This window comes from Seriola dumerili, unplaced genomic scaffold, assembly GCF_002260705.1.
Source record: "Seriola dumerili isolate Sdu_G_001 unplaced genomic scaffold, Sdu_1.0 BDQW01000018.1, whole genome shotgun sequence".
Classification (NCBI taxonomy): Eukaryota; Metazoa; Chordata; class Actinopteri; order Carangiformes; family Carangidae; genus Seriola; species Seriola dumerili.
Genome location: NW_019174273.1, coordinates 2,642,450 through 2,666,167, shown reverse-complemented (window position 1 = coordinate 2,666,167; position 23,718 = coordinate 2,642,450). Strand labels below are relative to the sequence as shown.

Below are 23,718 nucleotides of genomic sequence, written 5' to 3'. Positions count from 1 at the left end.
ATGAGACAGGACATGTCCTTTGGTACAAACTGCTGTCACCAAAAGGTATGTTTTATTCTGGTCTATTTTTCTAGTATGCGTAGAAAACAGCTGAATTGCACATTGCGATGGTGGTTTCTGAGTTGGGGGAGCAGCTTGCCTTTCTGTAAAAGTCACTGCATGCCACTGCCTTATGTAATGTAAAAAAAAAATTACAATCTTCATACTGCATAGGCTCAACTTTCAACAAAGAGATGATTGAAGCTGAATGGAAAAAATTCATTCTTCACACATTTTACTTTATGACCTTTGGCAGATGTCTTTGTTTTCACAGCCTCTGCCTGCTGTTACAATCGATGTGAAATTGCACTAAAGGAGAGAGAAATAAATCTTTTCATACCTTTGGAAACAACTGGTGAATATAGGTGATTATCGGCAACGGTGGAGACCACAGCTAATTGAATGTTTTATCAACCAGTTTAAAAGCAGTGAAATCTAATACACCATTGCCATAATCATCACCACTACAATCAGATCATTTGACATTAGACCCAGTCTGACTCTAGTCCTAAATCCTTCACGAGTTTATTTCTCTACATACATTTTAAAATACAACCTCTGGCAGTGATGGTGGATCTGGTTTGTTTGGGTTTTGGTGGGCTAAGGATCATGATTATTAAGTATCATCTTAATAATCTGTTCAACATGTCTTTCTTGTGACTGCCATTTTAAGAATTCATTAACTGCAATAGGTTTGTTCTCACACGATGACACAAGTATTATAAGCTCTAGTTACTGCAATTATGTCATCTGTTTAATTTATTGAAACTAATTCAAACATGACACCTGACTATAAAAGGCCTGCAGCTGCTATGTTGGGAAGTTTCTTCCATCACTGCCTCTGAATGCACAAAATTCACCCTGGAAAACCACAGATTAAGCTTCAATAGATCGTGAGGTTGATAATCATCTGCACCAAATACAAAGACAGCTCACACACAAGCCATAACAACCATGCCTGAGCATGTCAGGACCACTATCCAGCAACTGGAGGTGCATCTGTGTGTGTGTGTGTGTGTGTTAAGGTTTTTAATCCATCAGCTGTACACACACACACCTGCAATCAGATTGGTGCCAAAAATCTGTACCAGCCAGCCCACATCCTCTGCTCTCATTTCACCAACTCCTGAAGTGCACGCATAGACACACACACACACACACACACCCTGTGCAGGACAACCACATCCCACTGTAAAAACTGACCCACAGAGGATCTGTAGGATGAGCAGCACACAGACCTCTGTTTGCGATAAAAACTGTTGGCCTGGCTTTATTTCCCTGCCGTGCACGCATAGACGCATCACATCAAAATCCACGCGCACACACACACACACACACACACACACGGTGCAAAAAACGTACTGATCCAGACTCGGGCTGCTTTGCTGGCACGGTGGTGATTGTGTTTGCACCTCCGTGTGCGCGTTTCTCACTGTGGAGGAATGCAACACAGTGATACATTGCCGCTTTGCTCAGTATGGATCTTTTTTTCTTTTCCAAATGCTCAGCAAACGCACCGTGCACACGCACAGATACACGCAAATCCCTGTCGGGCCAAATTCAAACACATACGGGCAAATAAACGCAGGCACAGATCCGTGTTTGCGTTGAAGCGTCAGCAGTGAAACAGCAGATAGAGAGGATTTAGAAATGCATGGTAGGGGTGTCCAGAGGATCACTGGCCACACACCTCGCCTGGTTCCCCGGCAACAGCCACGACCAAGAGCTGCTGTGAGGGAAGGGGCTGTGTGGTTTAATGGCTACCAAACAGAACCGTTTCCCTTTCTTTTCATGGGAAAAAATAACGTCCTGTTTCCGTTTCCATGCGCCACGGCCTCAATCACTGCGATGTACAAATATACGTTAAAGTCATACCTGCAGGTTTCATCATATGCTGTATGAAATGTATTGTACAGCCTATAGGTGACATTCAATTATGGGTTACCAGCACACAAGAAGTAACAACATGTATTTCCCTGTGCGCTAAATACAATTTTGATGCATCTCTGTCGAGTTTTTAAACATTCTCACGCCTATTTTTGCGCAGAATCTGCGCTACAGATGAAATAACGTGTGTTATCTGCGGAATGTGTGTGGGGGGGGGGTGTCTCTGCCCCCAACTCCCAGCTTCTCAGCTGGCCATGAAAACCCACAGCCACTGTGTTACTGCATAACAATTACCATCACCATTATTTACCACAGCCACGAAACAGAAACAGCCCACCATCCCAGCACTCACTTCCGAAGCTGCTCTCTCATCGCCGGCCGACAGAGCCCTCCTAGTCCCGTGGAAATGAACCGATTCCCGGGGAAAAACCGAGGCAATACCCCGACCCCCTCCGAGATGTGAACAAGCGTCCTCGAGCACCGGAGAGAGGGGTCCAAGATCACCGTGTGTAGTCTACGTGTGTATGTGTGTGTGTGTGTGTGTAAGTGTGTGTGTGTAAGTGTATATGTGTGTTGCTTTATGCTCCTCTCTGCAAGCACCGGCGGTGGGCTGCAGAGGCTGACTGCCCAGCGAGACACGAGGGTCAGTTACCGGAATACAACAACTAATACTTCCGCTGAATGCTTCAAACTAAAAGCTTTAATCACAAAGGGTGGGGTGGAGGGTTAATTTATTAAAGTAAATATAAAAAAATGTGAATCGCAATCTCTAACATGGTTGGTTAATTTTCTTTTTTGAAAAATCAAGTCATCTGCCAAAATAAGTGCAAAATGATTTTTTCTGCATGTCGTGCAGCCATTATTGCCAAGAAAGTTTTCAACATACAAGGAATTTGTTTTTGTTTTGGTGCACAACAATAAACACAGTTAGAAGAAAACTAAACAAAGATAAAACAAGCAAGTACTACACTTCCAAATTTAGGCATAACCTGTTATAAAGGCTGGCCTGCACAGTGGGATAAATGTCCGTTCACTAATTTGGTTCATTCCAAATTTTTTGCACTACTGAATTTCAATATCAACTAAAATCAAAATAACAAGGGCTTTAGGGGCCCCAGCTCATTTTTGTACCAGGTAGAGCCCACACTACAGATGTATGACAAACCTTTAGTAGCTACACAACAAATGATACGAGCAAACAAGCTAGACCGAACCACCCGAAATTATTGATGCCTTTATTTTGAAATTAATCTCGCCACATTTCCGGGCTAGTCCTGCTTTTCCCAGCGAAACTTGACGCTGCTCAGCTAGACGAGGCGGAGCTGAGGCTCCCTGCCTCTGCCTCCCTTCCCCCATCCCGCTGTATCTGAAAGCAAAGGAGCCTCGACACCATCCGAGGAGGTTTTTCACCTCCTTGACGAGAGAGGCTCTTTGCTGTTCAACGCACACAGGATCTCCACAGTCAGTGTTAGGGAAGAGAGCGAAAGACAGGGGAACACAGAGGAGGAGGAAGGATAGGATAGGAAAGGAAGCAAGGACAAAAAGGGAAAGGAGGGGGTGAAGGACACACAAAAACCTGCCTCTTGCTTTTAACCAGGCTCACAGGAGAGAAACAGGAAGAGAGAGAGGGGAGGGAAGGAGGGGGGGGTCTCTTTGCTTTGGGAATCAGTGTTCAAGGCTGAAGGAATATAGACTATGTTGCACCAACAAGGAGAAAACAGCCTGTAATTTATAGGCAAGTCTCAACTGTTATTTTACACCTGAGTGCGCAGGTGTGTGTGTGTGTGTATGTATGGATTCAACACATGAAACAATTTCAGGAAATCATCTCCACACACAGACAAGTGATGGTGCACGAGAAGCAGTTGGTGGACCATATGTTGTTGCACTGTGCCCTGCATGTGTATGAGAAAGTGTTTGTATGCATGACACACAGTGTGGGTTTGTTAAGTGTGTGTAGGCTGTAGCCTGAGTGGGTGTATTGTATGGTTAGACACTGGCTGCTGCAGTGTGTGAAGCCTCCAAAGTATATGTGGATACTCCTGTAAATATTGTCTGGTTCTGGTCCAGGTGGGAATTGCCACGAGGGACTGGGGAACATGAAATCTGAACCCTTCTAAAATGGTCATCCATTGACACAGGTTCAAGCTCATACTTTCCAGTCTTTAATTAGTACACTTACGTTGGGTGGAGGCAGCATTCATTGTACTAAGTGTAGTGGAGTATTACAGAAGAAACAAAAGACACTTTGCATGTGTGTGTGCACGCACATCTTCCAGTAAAGAGAGACAACAAAGGTAAAAGGGAGACAGAACGCAGACACACGGAAGGTGGAAAGTTTTAAGTGCAGGTGTGAATATAACCCAAGATGCATTGAGACCACGTTTGGAGGTGGTCTGGCCACATTCTTTTAGCAGGACACAAGTACTGGGCCACACTGAGGGACCACCTCCCCAATTGACATCCTCTGCCACAGTATAATTTGTCCCACCTCAGTTTCATAATGACATTTTTAAACTTTTAGACTCAGTGTTTCCCAGACATGATTTATTTGTGGCACCCATTTCAAACAGCTAAAACCCTATTTCATTGTAGAGCTGTGTGCAGTGCACTGATTCGCTCAGCCCATCTCTCTCTCTCTCACTCTCTCTCTCTGACAGCAGACCCGTCTGTCACAGTACTGATGAAAAACAACAACACATTTGGTCTGTGCAAACAGAAATGATGTATGTGGCTATAGAGCAGGGAAGTGAGATCCCATCACAAGTGGCCACTCATGACTCATTCTAATACCAGGTGTGAAGTGACGTAAAGCTGTGATTGGGTCACTCAATACGCATGTTAATGAACAGGATCTCTCACCCCTCCCCAATGAACAATAGTTCTCACAGGCTGAGAGATACTTCCCATGACAACTAAATTCATCTTCAAGCTACAATATCAAACTTTTTTTTCCCTCTAATATTCTTTAGTTAAGCCTCGCCCATCTAACCAATCAGAGAAGGCCAAAGTCAGTCAATATATATGTGAACACACTTCTGGTCAACTACTCTTCTCGCTACTTTAGCGCTAACATGATTTCCAGAACTTGCATATTGTAGCTTTCACATGCAAAAGTAGTGAAGTGTCCCTTTAAGTAAAAGTAGCAATACAACAATGTAACCAGAGGTAAAAGTGTGTGTGTGCAGACAGGAGTGTGTGAGCATGTGTGTGTGTGTGTGGTCAGCTAGCACTCACAGCGTCTCGGTGAACTGGTCAGGTCCAGCTTTCTCTCTGCATGTGGAGAGAAGAATCTGTCACTTCTGTTTCCCTACCTCCTTCCTCCTCCTTTCTCTCTCTCTCCTCAGTGTGCTCTCACAAGTGTTTTTATTCCACGTCAAACTACAAGTGATTTAAAGCTCTTGAGAGCAATCAAGCATGTAGTGCAAAGTTACATGCAATCTTTCTCACTGACTCATTCAGAGTTAAAACACACCAAGCTGCTAGTTAAAGAAGCAGGAAGTGAAGTTAGCCAATCACAGCGTGGGGTTATTCTGACCAGTGAGTTAGGAATATAAAGTGGAGGGCTAACTCACTCAGAAGGCTCTAACTGTGGACTTCACTTCACGTCACGACTTTTTTTTCTACCATATTTGAAAAATAGTCACGTTCATGACGTTAACAAGCGTTTCCATAACAGTTTTTTGCTAAATATTCTCTATTGTATGTTTGGTGTGAAAAAATACTAAAATACTATATTATCTACAAACTAGAATCACCACCTCACGGTTGTATCTCTCTACCAACCAGCCAAGTCACAGGAAATATGGTCACAGTCTCTCCTTCTTGAGTTACAGCACTGAATAATGGCCAGAAGTGTTTTTGCAGAACATTACGAAATCACAGTGAAGTTGACCTTTGACCTTTTGGATATAAAATGTCATCACTACAGTTTATCCTTATAATATTTGAGTAAAGTTGTGTCATAATTAATGTATGAATTTGTGAGTTATGGAAGAAAATCCCTCAAGGCTTTACTGAGATATTGCATTTACAAGGCCAAAACCATGTTTTGTGAGGTCACCGCAACCTTGACCTTTAACCACCAAAATCGTGCGTAATAATAATACAACCTGATTGATGTTCTATAAATGCACGTGATTATTGTTTGTTGCAGAAGCTAACATTTATGCTAGCCCTATAAAACCATGCAAAACAGATTGTAATATAATATATTCTGCCCAAGCAAAGCTTTAGCATCACATTAGCTGACTAACTTTCAATGTAATTGTAATGTGTGTGTGTGTGGCTCGAGGCTTGGTGACACAGGGACTATTCACAGGGCTAGTTAGTGAACTACTGTGAGTGGGCCACACGTTGGCAAGCTGGAAACATGCTAGTGCTAGTCAGTCATAAGGCTCTGTACTTCTTTTCTATTTTCTCTGTACTGCATTTTTTTTCAATAAGGAGCTAGCTCTCCAAGCTAGCTATACATTAAATGCTGCAGCTACTATGTAGTGTAGAGGAGCCAGTCAGTAGTCGGTAATAACAGTAACACAGTGATACCAAAACAAACATTTTCTAACACTCCTGTAGCTAACATAAGCTAACATAAACTACTAGTCATGCTAACCCAGACTCAATTCAAGTATACTGAATTGAACCAAGGTAGAGAAAGGTACAGTGCCTTCTTTCCAGTGTTACAGTACATGGTCTGGCTTGATATGTTTTCTCTACATTGTGTGACATGGTATGATGCACGCACTTTGGTTTATCCACTAGAATTTAAAGGGGTCTGAACAATGTTTTGCAAAGCAACAGCACTACATAAAGTTGGAGTCACTGCCAGGTGTGGCAGGGCTGAAGAGGTTAAAGCTCATCTAGATTAATCTTAGCCTTCCTCTAACCTACTTAAATTAATGAGGACGTCTTCATGCAGGACAATTTGTAGGCAAATGATTCCACGTGGCTCCAAAAATCCAATAATTACCTCATTCTCTCAGATCTTTAACTCAGTGTGTACCAACTCAGTAACAGTCAGATGTTTGTGCTTTCTACTACACTAACACATCTCACCTCCAAACTTCTGCTACCTGCTATCAGCTGATGAGTAGTAAACAATCTCCCAGCATTCACCAGAGCACAGCTGCTCAATAAGAATAATGAAGTAAATAAATCAATATTTTTTTTGACCTGCTAACCCCTGACTTACAAAACATCTGTGTTAAGTGGGAGTTTAGATAAATAACACTGATGCTTGTAGTGTTGTTTTCATATAAAGCTCAAAGCTGTACATTTACCCCTGTGGCAATACATACAAAATGTACAACTCCCCACATTGTACTGATCATGTAAAGGATACAATTTTATTTCAAACTGTAGCTACAAACCTATTGTGTTCACAAAGGCACCAGAAGGACTAGTGTTCAAACAGTCAGTGTCTGCCCTCTGTGAAGGATCACCACTGTGACTCAGGTCCTAGCTAGAGGAAAAACAAGCTCATCCTTTCATGAGCCAAGCGATAAAATAGTGCTGACCAATACTGTGTAACCACCACACATGTTTTTCTGTTGGACTGATCCAGGATCAGTCCAAGGTAAGGATGTCCTGCTAATGATTTGAGATACATGTTTTGGGGTCTTAAAGACAAACTGCGGCGGGGCTAAAAATCAGTTTACATCTGCTTTGGTTCTCGAATACCCCTTTTCCAGGTATAAGTGGTTTTTTTAAACACTTCAATCGGTGTGTTTTCAAAACTTATTTCAAAGCTGCAGCTCACTCTTTCATCACAGAGCGCAGTGTAGCTGCAGTGTTTCTGGTTGAACAGCACTGTGCTGGACTGGTGACAGGTGTGTTTACAGTGTGTGTCTCTGAAAGACGTCACACCAGGAAAAAAGATGAAAATTAGCGAGTTCACCTGGGTGTTTTGTTTAAATCAATGCTGATCGGAGCCGATAAATACCAGTGTCTACTGTAGAGTCATGTGACCTGGGTATGAAAGCTCGTCCCTTTTCCATTGCAGACAAAAGCCTGATGTTAGCAGGTGTTTGCAGGTTTTTGACCAGTGGAAAAGGAGTTTAACATTAGCCAGATAGATGGATGACTGTGTGAATGTATGGATACGGTGTCAACGTATGAAGAAATACATGTACTAAATATGAACTGACAACAGATAGATGAATAAGGCAAAGACAGACAGAATGACTGAATAGATGAATCATTACACAGGTAAACAGGTTTAGACTAAACAACGACCAGTGTCACACTAACAATCCATCTTAAGTCAAGGAAACAACATGTTGGCTGCATCTCACTTCCTTCATATGACCCTACTGAAAAAAGCTGCTGGGGAGGGACATGATTCAAAAGTCAATGGAAAATCAGATCAGAAGAGAAAAGGTTTTTAGTGGTTGGGAAGAGTGGGATATTTAATTTCTGTTTATGCCTCCTGCTAGATAAAGAGCTACATGATGGTTTCAAGCAGGCACAGTTATTGGGTTCATCATATTAATATATAAGGTACACAAAAATACATTTAAAGGTGAAAATTACACTTTTATTTTAAAAAGCTTAAAAGGCTAATTCTGGTGATATTCTAAATGTTACTTCTTGTCAACATGTGCAGAACCAAACCAACAGAGAATTTATCCTACCAACAAGTATTGTGTGTATATCCAAGCCTGATATTTATTTCTCTGAGCCATAGAGCTCCATTGTTTAAACACTATTAAAAAGCACATCTTTGAGCCACATTATATCTTGGTGACATGTTCCTTCATTACCACAGACACACACACTGTAGTTTATTTTTGACTTAGTCCCCACACACACCATCCAGCAGCCCCAAATACCCACTAAAGCAACAAATGTGGATTAATCCGCCGATAAAATTAGTCCCCGACAAATGCACCATTTCCTGCTGTTTGAATAAGATTTGCTAAAACCTACAGTGACCAGCTGCTTTTTGAAATTACTGAACCTTAAAACTAAACAAAGTTAAGTGTTTCTCAAATGTCTTTAGCAGGAACCAACAGGCTTGGAGCTGAGAGCAATGGACAGGGTGGGAACACATTGGACAGACTTATACATTGTTGGTTTTTGCCTCTTCATCGGATTTGATGACAATAAGAACTAGAGTCACCTGCTCGTGGCTGTCTGCTTAGACTAGAAGGGATTACCTCGAGGAGTTCTCAAGATACTGTGTTCACAAGGCCAAAGTCATGTTTTGTGAGGTCACTGTGACCTTGACCTTTGGCCACCAAAATCTAATCAGTTCATCCTTGACTCAAACTGAATGTTGGTGCCAAGTTCCATCAAGGTGTTATTAAGATATAGTGTCCATGAGAATAGGATGTACGTACATACGGACAACCTGAAAACGTTGCGTGCGCGGAGGAATGAAAATAGAACAACACAAGCTTTATCCTCTAAACCCATTTAAGGGCTGCAAACAATCCAGCAGGAGGTCTAGAAACGCCTGTCAGTTCTAGTAGATCCAGGATCACTACTCTTAAGTAAAGTTTGCATGGTGGTGTCTGTTTCCCTACTGAGCCTTATGATGAAAAACCAGTTAGAGTTGGATATTTAGATTTCTTTTAGTGGCAATGCAAAGCACTTTGTTAAAAGGTTAGTGCACTCAAACTTGTGCCCTTTAACCAGACCATTAGCCAGTGACAATTATCCGTCAGCCTTACTAGAACGAGTATTAACTACACAAACTAAATGGGCCACAGCTCAGAGGTCAGGACTTACTTGATGTAGTAGGGCACATTGTTTGGGGAGACGCCCTGCTCGAAGGGGCTCTCTACAGATCCTGCAGAGACACAGAAACAGGAACAGTCACAACATCTCTTCACACTGACTGCAGACTAGTAAACTTCTCACACACACACGCTACCAAAACATCACATGTAATAAAAGGTTTTCTTTATCAAAGTCACACACATGATGAAAAACAGCAGGAAAACAAGAGATATTGCTAATTAATTCACTCATTATACCCACAAGAGATGGCACACTGTCTGTTAAAGCAGACTGTGCTGTCTGGGATTTGAACCAATCAGATTGTTGGGCTGAAACTACCTGCTGTATTGTGCCCATGGGTATTTCAATCTATTTCCAGTCCATTCCTTGATACCATATTTTATGTATGGAGTTGCTGCCATCTTTTTGATGACCTTACAGACTTAATCACTTCATTTGTGTTTGAAGTGTCAGTTTCATTTGTGTGTCTTTCTTTTTTACAGGCACCTCGAGTGATGTTGTGTTCTTTTGTTATCTGTGTCTTGTAATTACTCTGCAGATGAGCTGTAATTAAACTGAAGAGCACTTTGACGAGTCGCTCCAGGTGGACTTTAAAAAAAAAAAAAAAAAAAATTGCTCTTGGATGCAAAACAACATTAATCTGCAATGTTAGATGTATTCAATGAGTTGCTTTTTGTCCTTTGTGATTTCCATTTTATCTTTGTCCTACAGTTTTATATAGAGGTGTGATATGCAGGTGATTGTGATAAAAACACTAAGTACAAGAGAAACAGTGACAGTTGCTGCTTACAGCTGCTTTTCTTTCTTTTTGATTGTTTTTTATTTTTTACATTAAAGCTGCTGGTCATAGAGAAAGATGATATCTGCTCTTTAGGTTTTACTGATATGCTTTCTATCTAATCTTTTTTTATTGTTTATTATTTCATTTATTATTTTATTATTATTCCATCTCATTGTGCATTAATGTTTTTAATGTTTTTCATTTGACATCAATGATGAAGTTCAATTTATGTCTTTTCATGTGAAAAACGGTGAGGCATGTGCATGTCATTTCTTTGTTGTAAAGCACTTTGTGCTGCATTTCTTGTATGAAAGGTGCTATACAAATAAAGTTTGTCATTATTATTATTATTATTACTTTGAATGGAAAGTAGCTAAAGCCTGGTTAAAAAGTTGCTAAATGTCACTAGATGGCGTAATACACTAATTAGCATATATGACGCCACTGAATTGTATTTGCATTCTTCCAAGTGTCAGCCAATTTCTGCCCGTTGTCTGTTTGTGTCTGTCCTGCTCTCTGATAGTGGTGTGTGGATGGATCCTGAAATATCGACACATCTGATCCCAGACATGTCTGTTCTGGATTAAATCTCATTAAATATAAAATCAATATTTAAACTCAGGACTCTGGGGTATGTATGTATATATATGGTAGTAGTTCCTGGTCAGTAGTTCCTATCGACTGGTTATTACACGTTATTACATTATTTACACATTCGAATTCCTGAGTTTAGTACAGTTCAGTTTAAGGACAATGAAACCTGTTATTTTGTTCTAATAACCCTGTCTGAATGGCCACTATCTATAGAAAAGTGAGTCTGTATTGGACTTCAAGACAGTTTGAAGCACTGAGTGACTCAGTCTCTATTGAAGTGACAGCCAGTGTTATGTCTCCATGGCTTTCATGCATTTGGTGATGTGCAACTGCGGGTAATTCAGTATTCTGCAGGATGCAGTGCTGTTTAATGTTTTCCATTGTGTATATAGTTCATTTAAGTTGATTGATTGATTAAATTGAGAAAACCATTACCATTAAAATGACATTCAAACTATAGAAGCTGGCCTTTAGCACTTTTCTTCTAGATGGTGTCAGTCTTGCATCTAATAGTGAATCCCACTGTATGCAGACTGTATGGATATCTGCACAGTGTTATGTTTTCAGGGTTGGCTGATCCATGGCGGCGCCCCGGGGTTAAGTGCTCAAGTCATATTGGAATTCAGTGATAAAACTAAAAAACCAGGTTTCACAAACAGATCAATACACCATCACAAGCTCCACCAGCAGCCAGATGAGTCACAGTCTTTATTAACTCCCTCGCTCCCAACTCATCACTGAGTTTTGTACTCACCGTGTAAAAGGCCAAAGTCCCTGTGAGCATCAGTCAGCTGCTTCAGATGTTCGTCAACGGAGATCTGACAGAGAAAGACAGAAAGAAACACGTTCAGTAGATAGATAGATAGATAGATAGATAGATAGATAGATAGATAGATAGATAGATAGATAGATAGATAGATAGATAGATAGGTATTGAGTTATGGAGTCATAGGAGTGCTATAAAAAAGAATAAATGGAGGCTAGAGTGTTTTTAATGCATTTTGACATGCTAACCACTGTTTTCACCAAAATGAGACATTTTTTATGTCATAATTATTTCCTGTATGGTTAATAATGTCAGAAAGTTAGATTCTGGTCTTAACTCATGTTTGACTAAATGTGTTTTTACTGTGTTTTTACTGTGTAGAAAGTAGAAACTGAATTCTTGTGTTATCCTAGCATCTTACTATACAAACCGCCATATCATTTAGTGAATAATTAAGAATGCTGACATGAAATGAGAATATACAATTTTCTATAGTTTATGGTGAGAAATCCATATTTCTCAGGAAAACAACGAATAATCATTTTAAAGCCACAAGAGACATTTCAACTGTAATTCTTCCTCAAATAAACAGCTTTTAAATGATGATAGGAATAGACTGAGGAGTGATTCTTTCTTCTGTCACTGTGAATAGTGACAAATGATACACTCACTGCAGAGTAAGAGCAGTAGATACAAGGATGGGCAGATGGAGGGAGAGAGATGGAAGAGGAGGAGACACAAAGACAAGCATGGTGGAGATAATTGAATTTGTAGTGGAGGAATTAGAGAGGGTGCAGTCCCCGGTGAGTCTCCTTCAGCTTTGAATGAGCTGTCTATCTAGATGGAGTTGAGATAATTGTGCCAAATCAGCACGGCCGTGTAGGTTCACACAGAGCTGAGGCAGAGCTCAACCAGCTGGAGTACACACACTCACAGATTCCCTTCTAAACTGCACATTCTTCGCTCCTCATTGACCCTAATTTAAACATCTATTGTGTAGAGCGGCTCTGATTTTACAATATCATATACTTTATGTTTAATTACCGCATCATGAAATAGCACAGAAATAAAGTTCAACTCGAAAATACACAGAACAAGAACAAGGGAACTTTTTTGTACCATTACAATACAAGAATCTTAGAACACCTGGATTTACACAGGTGCAAAGGAGAATACAGTGTCCAAGTGTCCAAGTAATTAAGATTTCCACACACTGGTCACACCTAAGCTATTGAATAGCTATGTTTCAGTCAGGCATTTCATTACAACAAGCCTGCAAATACGGCCTATGTAAAGAACAACAACCAGTCCTCGCAACAATAATATCTGGGTAGAGAAACAATATGGCTCCTTAAGGTCAACTACCATTTAATTAAATAATTGCATTATTTTTTAATTGAAGTATAGGGCACTTGATCTGAATTATAATTAAAAACAAACAGGTTAGATCAACTACAGTGAAAATATGAACTCCAAACCACACCTGTGCTTTCCAGTTAAGGCCAACTGTATGACCAAGGTTATAAAATAAACTGTCAACGCCACAGCTTTCTCAATTTCAGCCTGGGTTGTGTCTAATGCAACATGGCTCCACATTGTAAGGAAGTGAACAAGACCAGTAAGAAACTTGACTGTGTAGAAGAGCATCAGCAGGTTACTGAGCATCAGCTGATACAGATGACAGAAGGCGCAGTGATCACTCTTGTAAAGTGACGTCAGGCAGAATTTGCTGTTTGCAGCCTAGCATTGAAAAACAGATGGGTAAGTGCTTCTGACTTGGCACAAGGATCATTTGAGGAAACTGGACGACATTGTTTGGAGTCTACCTCTACGGATGGCGTCCAAAAAGAAAACCATTGTTCACACAACAGCACAAAAGTGCAAGATTAAACTTTGCCAAAGAAGATGAAAAGAAGAAGCACATTCTTTGGTTCCATCAGATGTGGTTCCACATGCTTGACAAGGACGTGGCCAGGACCACAGTGACTGCATAGCTCTGACTGATAAAACATGGAGGTGGGAGTGTGTGCTCATATGGGGCTGCATGACTGCAAAAAGCTGAGGGGAGATGACTTTTACAGATAGATACAACTCTTTTATCCAAATACTGAATGAAAAGATGATTTCGGTCTCAGAAGAAGACATTCCCAACATGACAAGGAGCCACAGTGTGTCTACTCCCTGATGCTTCCAGACAGTGTGATCAGTGATCTAATGTTCCCAGGCAACGCACGCAGCTCACTCCGGCATGGGGAGCTTTGGCAGACGCTGATTAGTGACATATTTTTGTTCCAGGAAGTAAGAAAAGGAATAGTTTCACTTTGTTTGATTAGAAGAGAGTGGACAGACTGGCTGATAAACTTCCAACCTTTCATCCACAAACCACTGATGACACAGTGTGTGTGTGATTCATGGTATGAGATGAAGAACAGACGAAGATGAAGATGGCCAGTCCTTTTTTTTTTTTGCCTTCGATGTGACATGAAACCAAACTATGAAATTACCTTTGAGTCCACCTCACCCATTCCATTTCTGCCTGAGTTGTTTTTCCCCGTATCCATGGTAACCTAATTAGAGTTGCACAAACGAGAAGAGTGGGATTGTTGAGGAGGAATTTGTTGCAATTACTCAGAGTGCACTGTGTCCCCGTGCCGACCAATCAGTTTCAACCTTTTAGGCATGAAAGAACACTGTGGACTGACTAGAGTGACCTGGGTGTGCAGGTACCACATAAACACACACACTCGCTTGCACACAAATACAACAGAAGTACTAGCACTCACCTAAAATTGAAGCCACACTGACTAAAGCAGAAAACATGGACATACAAACACACACTACTGCGCTCACATTACCAGGCACGTGCTCCACACACACACACACACACACACACACACACACGCGCACTGTAAAGTGATGCCAAAATTCCCAGGCAAACATGCCACTCCCAATAAACCACCTGCAATGGAAAGTGACTTCTCAAAAATTGGCAGTTAAATCCTCTTTTCTGTCCAAACCACACACTCATTTCTCTTCTTAGAAATGACCATTTTATATCAGCTCATGCTTATGACTGAGTGTCAGCAGCATGAGAGGAGCAGGCTAAACACAGTCTCTTACCAAGAATTTTATTACAAGTGGAAGATAAAAGTCAAAATGCTTCATATTTGCTTCCACTATAAAATCTATTTATCACATTTATCTTGACGTAAAATTCTCTTCAGTTTAAGAGAACTCCAGAGGTCTTTAAAGGTCTGGTCACACCAGGAAGTGACACAGTAAAATAGTCTTATTATTTAACATGGAGCAACCCATGAACATGGACCCCATCAAGCAATCATGTATTACAGTGAATGAACCACCCAGAAACTGAGTCTTCATGGGGACGTGGCGACACATCAGCAACACTAGACGACAAGCAGTAAAACTGAACGTTCAAGAGCAACTGTTATCAAAGTGCTGCACAACAAGCAATAGTCAATACAACTCAAATTCATTTCCATGACTTATATACATTATTTCATGAGTCCTACATAGAAGAAAAGATAATTATAGAAACCATCTGTGCTTAAAAATGTGGCAAAACATAAAATGTGAATAAAATGCTCAAAACTGTCCAATACATACCAACTCAAGATCAAGGTTTGTCTACATTAGTGATGTTTAAAGAGCAGAGGCCGAGCATTTGAATCTATATGACTCTGTTTAGCCAACTACTTTAAATACTCTGAATTGAAATGATGAGAACAAAAAAAAAGGTTCTTAAATAATACCAACAACAATAAACAACATTTCACTGCATCTAAAGAATCTAGTAAACAATTCTAATTAAGAGCTATACTGTATGTCTGTGCCCGGTGATTGCGCCGTATTAAATAATGAGACTTTTCTTTACCACAGAGGTTGCTGCTGAAGATTTACTTCAGCGCTGTGAGTAAATCCACTGGGAGTCACTGCACAGAACATCACTGGCCACGACAAGTAACACATGAGCTGAAGCTAATGTTTAATACAGAGTAAGCTAATGGTACTTCTTATTATTTGTATATTACATGTTATTATCACACGTTACTTTTACACTTCACTGTAAGTAGGAGGAAGTTGCTTGATAACTGTGTGTGTGTGTGTGTGTGTGTGTGTGTGTGTATGTGTGCGTGCTCGCACAAGCATATGGTCAGGTTCTAACTTCAGAGAGACTAGCCGTCTGGTCCTGTCACCGTGGTGTCACCGCGGCCCATCTCCGATTGGGACTCCTTGGCATTAGTTGGTTTATCTGGCAGCTGATTGGCTCTATCTGTCACCCCTGGTAACAATCACTGTCTGACTTCAAGCATGGCTGCCACTGGATTTATTGAGACTGATAGAGGCACAAACGGTGCTGCCTCTACAGTGTGATGCTCTGCATTAGACGGTGGTATTTTGTTGTTTTATATTTTCCCAAAACCAAAACATAAGAACAGCAGTGGATTAAACTGCGAGGTTAGCATGTTAGCATGTACAGCTAACTAGCTTACCACCTATAGTAGAAACTGCTTTATTTCTGTGGGGTTACAGGTAATGTTTACGACTAACATATACACTGTGCTACCTCAATACAATATGAATGTTTATTTACAGGTACTGTACTGAGTGTAGGTCACTCATGTTGTGGAACAGTGAAACACAAGCTATTACACGCTCTGTATAAACAGCAGGATTGATCAAACAGTAGCATATTATATGTATATATATAGATATATCTATATATATCTATATATATATAGCTATGGACGACTGAAACACTACCTGTCTAGAATGTCAGTCATTGTAGCATGTATGCAGTGCTTTTCATTCTTGTATTGAAATGAGTCAGCTGGAATCATTACTCATACACAACTCAGCTGAAGACGCTGTTTTCAACCAATTCCTTGAACTTAAGTTATGTTAACTAGCTAGTTATAGCTAATTAAATCTGCCAGTGATTTTAGCTGGTAAATCAACAATCTAATTAGAAATAAAAAGCCTTTTTAACTTGCTTTGAAATCAATGACTGATTGTTTCAAATATTATTTTAATGAATCTGTTACGATTTGTAAACTGTTCAACATCTGTGTGAACTACATACATGCACCACAAGAATGTTATTTTTCAGAGACTCTAGGAGTTTTAATCCCTGAATGATGCTGGAAACATAAAGAATAAATGGTGCAACAGTATATTTATAATAGTTTCAGTGTTCAGCATCTTTCAAAGTTAGAACACAGGTGTGTGAGTATTTTCTGGCATGTGTAAATTCCAACATGAAAGCTCTCACCATAAAGTGATAATAAACCTGTGGCAGGCTTTGCTGTGTTTCTAAATACATCTATGTACAGTATATATACATACATGCTCATCTGTGTTTCCATACCTGGGTTAGGGTTGTGTGTGTGTGTAAGTGTGTGTGTTTGAAGCTTGTACCTGGAGCAGTCTCCAACGTGTGTTGAGATCTTCGATGCGTTCCAGGTTGCTAGGCGACAGCTGGATGTCGGGTGGACCAAAAGTTGATGCCAAGTGGTTCATGTGAGTTACATCATCTTTAATCAGAGCAATCTCTTCCTGGAACTCCTGCAAAACACACGCACACACGCACGCACACGCACACGCACACACACACACAAGTGAAAAATGTAATCTGAAATCATCTTCTGCAGGCATATCTGATTCGGGAGCTGCACGATCCAGATCTTGAAATATAAATAAAAGAATAAAAGGCTGCCTTGGTGGCTCACCTGGTAGAGCACATACCAGAAAGGCTTAGTCCTGACCGCAGCGGCCACAGGTTCGAGTCCAACCCATGGCCCTTTGCTGCATGTCATCCCCTCTCTCTCTCTCCCTGACTTTCCTGTCTATCTCTCACTGTCCTATCAGAATAAAGGCGAAAAATGCCCCCCCCCCCCCCCAAAAAAACCCCAAAACTAAACAAAAACATCAGTTAGAAGTCAAAGAGAAACCAAATGTCAGTGGAAAGGTTTTAAAGGATGATACTGGTGTTTTTGTAAATTTCTATGGTTTCAGTATTAGACAAATTTGCTTTGTCTGTATTCACTTGCATTAGGGGCAAGTAGTTTGTTATCAATCTTGGAAAAATGTCCACATTAACAGTGTGATTGATTTAAAGCATATCATCCACAGGAAAGGCTTTTACATTTTCCTTCTCGAGGTCTTATAAAGATTTTAAAAAGAAAGACAAAACTGAGATAAGGCTTTGTGCTCACAAATTGAGAAATATGCACAAAAAGTAGAGCTGGAACTCTTCTTGTAGTTGCAGATTACAAGTTCCAAAATAGAGCTGATAAGGCCAAACTATCCAGGCCAGACTGAAAAACTAACCTCTCCTTTTCATGCATTCTTCAGCTTTATCACAGACTCACTCCAGCATAGAAAAAAACAATATACAATAGTTCATTTGTGAACAACAAAAAAAGAACTCACTCTGGACAGAGTAGTTACGCATTCTGTGACGGAAGCTGAGAAAAAACTCAAAGTATTATAGAAGATTAGATGAGGAAGGACAGCAAGCTGATATAACAGATAGTTCCTAACACACTGCAAGATGCTCCATTACAAGTATTTAACAGGAAAAACATCAAATCATCACATTTGAAAACCAGCAAATGTCTGGAATTTCTGCTTGGAAGTGACCAGAGCTTGTATATACTGGTGGGTAGTTTCATCTGTAACAAAGCATTGTGCCTGTGTTTTGGCTGAGGGCCACTGATTCAAGCGAGAGCCCAAAACAAAGATGGTGCATTACAAGCAGCGCTTACACTTCCTGTCTCCTAAGTGGGTGGTGCACCAGCTAGCTCATTCAGGCCGATACATCTGGTATGAAATGTGACAGTAGCTAATATTAATATCCCATCATATCCAGACTTATCCTATCTTAACACTAGCTGATGAATTTCTTGTCTGTGTTAAAACATAACAACACTATATACAGTAAAAATTAGCGCCTGATTTTTCTGCTTGTAATAATAATACTCAAAAACAGTTCAATAATAATGAGAATAACAGTATTATTTAGCAAAGAAGTGTGAGTTTTATTTCAGTTTTAACTTTGAATTCATGGTTTCACGTGTAAGTCCCTCTAAACTTCTGTTTATCCGGTTGGAAAATGACGTTGGCGGCACTGCAGGGGTGAAACCAGAACCAGAACCAACAGAGGGAAGAGATCTGTGCTGCGAGATCACGGGAGAGTTTGTTGCTGAGACAGAAACAGGTCTCTGATAAAGTTCATTTTCTCCTGAACTGTCTGAAAAATGACAGTTTGATGTCCGAATGTTCTGAAGAGATAAGGCTTGTGAAAAAATGGATCCAATATTTTCATCAGAACCTGTGGTCACGTTCACTTCTTGTGACTTCTACGTGACACAGATACAGGGAATGACTGAATGTGCAACGTCTCCTTTCTCAACTGTCTCTGCACATAATAGTGGACATTCAGCTCTCATATACAGCCTTTTCTCTTTTGCCTTCTCAACTGGCTGTTGTACAATGTGCTGCTCCCCCAGCTGGTACGGATTCTGTTTCTTTAAGCTAACATGTTAGGTAGCAGGTGCCCAATGCTGAACTGAGGATCGTGAGAAAACAAAGGTTTTCCCAATCAGTCAGGCTTGTGGCTCCACCCTAATGGAGGGTCACTTTGCCTTAAACCCCTCCTCCATGTGTTGAATCATGTGATCCAAACCCAATGGCTCTCTCAAGGTATTACTGGCTCAGCTACAACTGACTCAGTTGTGAGTAAGCAGGTGTGCAGTGTGCTACAACAACAACAAGGACAGGAAGCAGAAAAAACATGACAAGCCTCCTCCATCAGGACAGTTTGTGAATATGCAAATAGACTTTGAACATATGCCCCCAGATCTAATAAAATATATATCTCCTGGTTGAGGTAGAAAGCAGATGCCACAACTGTGGTAAAATGTCTTAAACTTAGTGATAAAAGGACATTTTTCAATTCTAAAGTCCCCGAACACATGACGACAAAGTAAATCCTGTTAAATCTAACGTGAGCAACATTCATTCTGACCTTGACTCTGTCGATGTGCTCCGGCAGCGAGTCGATGAGCAGGTCGCCCACAGGTTCCCACGCCTCCTTCACCATCTCCGCCTGCCTCAGCTGTCCGTCCAGCAGGTCCTCCGCCTCCTGAAGCTCCATCAGCCGATCCAGAGCCAGCTCCAGCCTCTTCTGCCAGTCGGTGGAGTCGGTGTTGAGCTGGTCCCACTTGGTCATCACATCATCTGCTTCCTTGCGCAGGACTCGCCCCACATTCTGGGCACGCTCCTCTGGGCTGATACCTGGGGGAAAAATAAGTGTCTTAAACCTTGAAAAAAATGTGGAAATTATTGTGGATTTAGGTCAGATTGTGACATCATCAGCTGATACTCCATAAATCAATAACCCCACAGATGTCACCACATTTTCAGTCAAGAATTGCTTAGGAGTACATGATAACAGTTTCCACATAAGCCCTGCCCACTTTCATATATACATATGAAATAACCAAAACTGTTGTTGGCAAAAAATAGTGAATTTACGTCCACGTCCATCGCTAACGGCAAAACGTTGAGTGAGGATATCCTATTTTTTGATCAAATATGCAGTTATTTAGATTCTAAATTTATTCAAGTTTGTACTCAATGTATGTATGTAGATGTAAATGTTAAATAGTGTATTATGCTAAGGTTACGCTTCTATTATTTTGATGTAAAGTGTACAGTTATGTTGTCCTACTTTACGACTGGTGATGATGCTGTGAAACAGTCTGGTGCTTTGGATAAGGCAGCGCTAATAAGACGCTGAGAAGTCAGAGTAGTTTGGAATGATGTACGTTTCTCACTGTGTTAAAAGCAACAGATTTCACGTTGGTAATGGACCAGGTTGAGATATAAAATTCATTCACCCGCTGTGACGCTGCAGTATGGAAATAAACCCTTGTTCAAGTTCCCCTGCCTGAGTGTGAGTACATTGAGTTTTTATAATAAGGTTGGATTAACTCAGTGGAAAACAAGTCAAGATACTCTGCAGACTAAGTGTACAAGGATCTTGGAGTATGGTAAATCAGTCACAACAACCTTTGACCTTTTGTGTCCAAGTGAATGTTGGTGTCAAATTTGTAGAGATTCCCTCAAAGTGTTGCTGAGCTCTCACATTCAAGAGGCCAAAAATGTGTTTTGTGAGGTCACAGTGACCCTGACGTTTGACCTCCCAAGTCTAATCACTTTATTTCTGAGTCCAAGGAAACGCATGTACCTTAATGCTTTACTGAATGGGACGGACAGCCTGTCATAATAAACTGTGGCTACATGAAAAGCTGCAGCAGTCAGCCATCTTTCTGCCGGGGCTGACAAACATTTATTTTGGAAAGAAGACATTTTACGCATCATTGTTGCAAATGTCGAGCCTCTCCAGCATCTTTCAGTCTCCTGTCATGTTTTTTGTTTGGTTCATTTGAAGACCTGCTGTGTTTGTCTGCTGCTTCTTTTCACCTGTGCACAGCACCAACTCTCCACAGCCGCAGTTTAAGATTGTGTCTGTTCTACTTTAAGAGCCTGTTACCTCTTTTAAAGCAACAAAAACCACAAGCAGTGGCTGTGACAGTGAAGACCAACCCCTGAGAGACAGTCTCACTTATATGTCAAAGCACTCAGGCTGCTTGTGGAGCGATAGGCTCTCTTTGAGGAAAGCAAGCTGAATTTAAACCTAGCAAAATGTTACACACAGCTGAAGGTCAAATTGCTGAGACAGAGTGACGTTCTCAGAGGAAAAGGTGTTTGTTTCCCCCGGTGTAGCAGCGATTAGCAGCTGGAGTTCACCCTTTCTTTCTGTGCTCTCGGAGTGTGTGTGAGTTGGCAGCTCACTGGGTTTAATGGGCCAAAGTTAAAGTTCAGCTGTTTTCTACCAGCCTGGTAACCGGGCTGCTGCCATGAGGCCGGCGGTGCAACAGGGAAGTCTGTGAATGTGAGCTAACCTCCACGTGTGGCTGTTACCACGCTGTTACCGGGGTCCAGAGTTCACCGTGTGACTCACACACAAAAGGAAAAGGAGCTTTAAGGTTTGTTCTGTTCCCTTCATATTTTCCTTTTATGCAGCACTTGAGGAGTTGGGGCTGATCATGGTGCCGCTCCTGCTGAAAATGTCACTAATGAATGAGTTATTTCCTGTATTTACATTTCACTCTGCATTTAAATGGCAGGTACATGGTCTTTTCAAATGTAAATGTCTCTGGTACAATTACCTGACCCAGAAGAGCTTACACTGGCTACAATGACATTCTTAATCCATCCAGCATGAAAAGCATCAAAGTAAGTCTGAAGAGCTGGAGGAGACATTCTTAACACTTGTAAGAAACACGGAGAGCCTATATGCAGAGCTGTGTGTGTGTGTGCGCGTGCGCGCGTGTGTGTGTCTGTCTGTCATACGCTTCTTTTGGGGACACATTTCTGACTAAAGACCAGGTAATTGTGGACGGCTTGTCCAACTGGGGACAAAGACTGTGTCCCCAGTTGGGAAAAAGACTTTTGGGTCAGTGGTTAAGGTCAAGGCCTGGGTTAGCGTCAGGGTAAGCGTCACGGTTTGACCAGGATTAGATCAGGGTTAACATCAGGGTTAGCATCAGGGTTAGCATCAGGGTTAACATCAGGGTTAGCATCAGGGTTAGCATCAGGGTTAGGACAGGGTTAGGTCAGGGTTAGATCAGTGTTGGCGTTAGGTCAGGGATTCCGTTCTACAGATACACCGTTTTCTTAGCCAATTCTGATTTTGGGCCGATTCCGATTTTTCTTTATACCTTTCTGCTCAGGTGATGGTGAGTCTCGGGGCAGCTCAGACAGAAAGACTCCTACATCATCCAAAGACTTGGTCACAACTGGCTCCTTGGCTCTCAGGTCCCTCCTGAAGCCCTGTGAGAACACACACACACAACCATGAACACACAGGAAAATCAACTGCACTTATCAACAGTGCTTTAATTGTTTATATTTCAACGTTACACTTTATTGAACAAGTGTGTCCCAGCCAGGTGCATCGCTTTTTAGTGTCCCCTGGAAACACTGCTGTGTTGTGGGTATTTGCAGCACATGTGCTGTCAAACTGACGAAGATGTTTGCTTGTGTTGTGTGTATTTGCATGTTTTCTGAAGCTGAGCTCTCAGGGCCACCGTAGTTTATGGGATAATGCACAAACATTGCCGCTGTTATAGGTTCAAATGTCTGTGTATCTGAGTGGCCCTTACATACAATACATGTCTACATTCATTATGACATATCTACAGGAAATCATAATTTTATAGCTCTTATACATGAATTGACCAAATCATCTGAGTCATCTTTTGTTTAACCTGTCTGGCCTTTTATTCTGAGCCTTTCATTTGTATAATATTGGTCATAGAGACTCAACACAGACCACACAGCTTTTTATTCTCAAAGCATCGACTTTGATTGATTGCTTACTGCACTGGGGTTGACAAGTGTATGTATGTTCTTCTATTGTGCGAGTTACACTTAACTGGAAGGAAGGAAGGTTTCTGTGATAAACAGTATGTTGATGATAAGGGACTGTACAAAAATAATTAGTGTGGGGAGGGGGGCTAATTTATTAGTGTGTTGCAAACCACACTTCCAGCATTAAGCTAAACCTCCCCCAGGTTGTCAGGACAATTGCTTCCTCCCTTCACAGTGCAAATCATCTGCCAGACTCCAATACACACCAATGCATTCCAGGTGGTCCAGGACCAGGACTATGTTTACAATACATGACTCCAGGAGCACAGGGAGGGATAAAAGGGGCACCCATGGGACCACAGACAGAGAGAAAACAGGCGTACTGCGATTGTACAAGCCGTTCACTACACCCTATAAGCCACAACAGAACTGACCTGAAATGAAA

General features: G+C 41.2%; 1 protein-coding gene across 1 annotated transcript in view; it reads right to left on the bottom strand.

Moving 5' to 3' along the window:
* LOC111232131 (dystrophin-like) overlaps positions 1–23,718 on the bottom strand; it is a 186,257-nt gene that overhangs the window by 33,863 nt on the left and 128,676 nt on the right. Inside the window, exons 58-62 of the mRNA XM_022759501.1 lie at positions 22,622–22,733; positions 19,861–20,129; positions 17,250–17,396; positions 11,799–11,862; positions 9,658–9,718 (exon numbers count right to left, since the gene is read on the bottom strand). Of these exons, the coding sequence (XP_022615222.1) occupies positions 9,658–9,718; positions 11,799–11,862; positions 17,250–17,396; positions 19,861–20,129; positions 22,622–22,733 (653 nt within the window). The remainder of the gene's footprint in view (positions 1–9,657; positions 9,719–11,798; positions 11,863–17,249; positions 17,397–19,860; positions 20,130–22,621; positions 22,734–23,718) is intronic.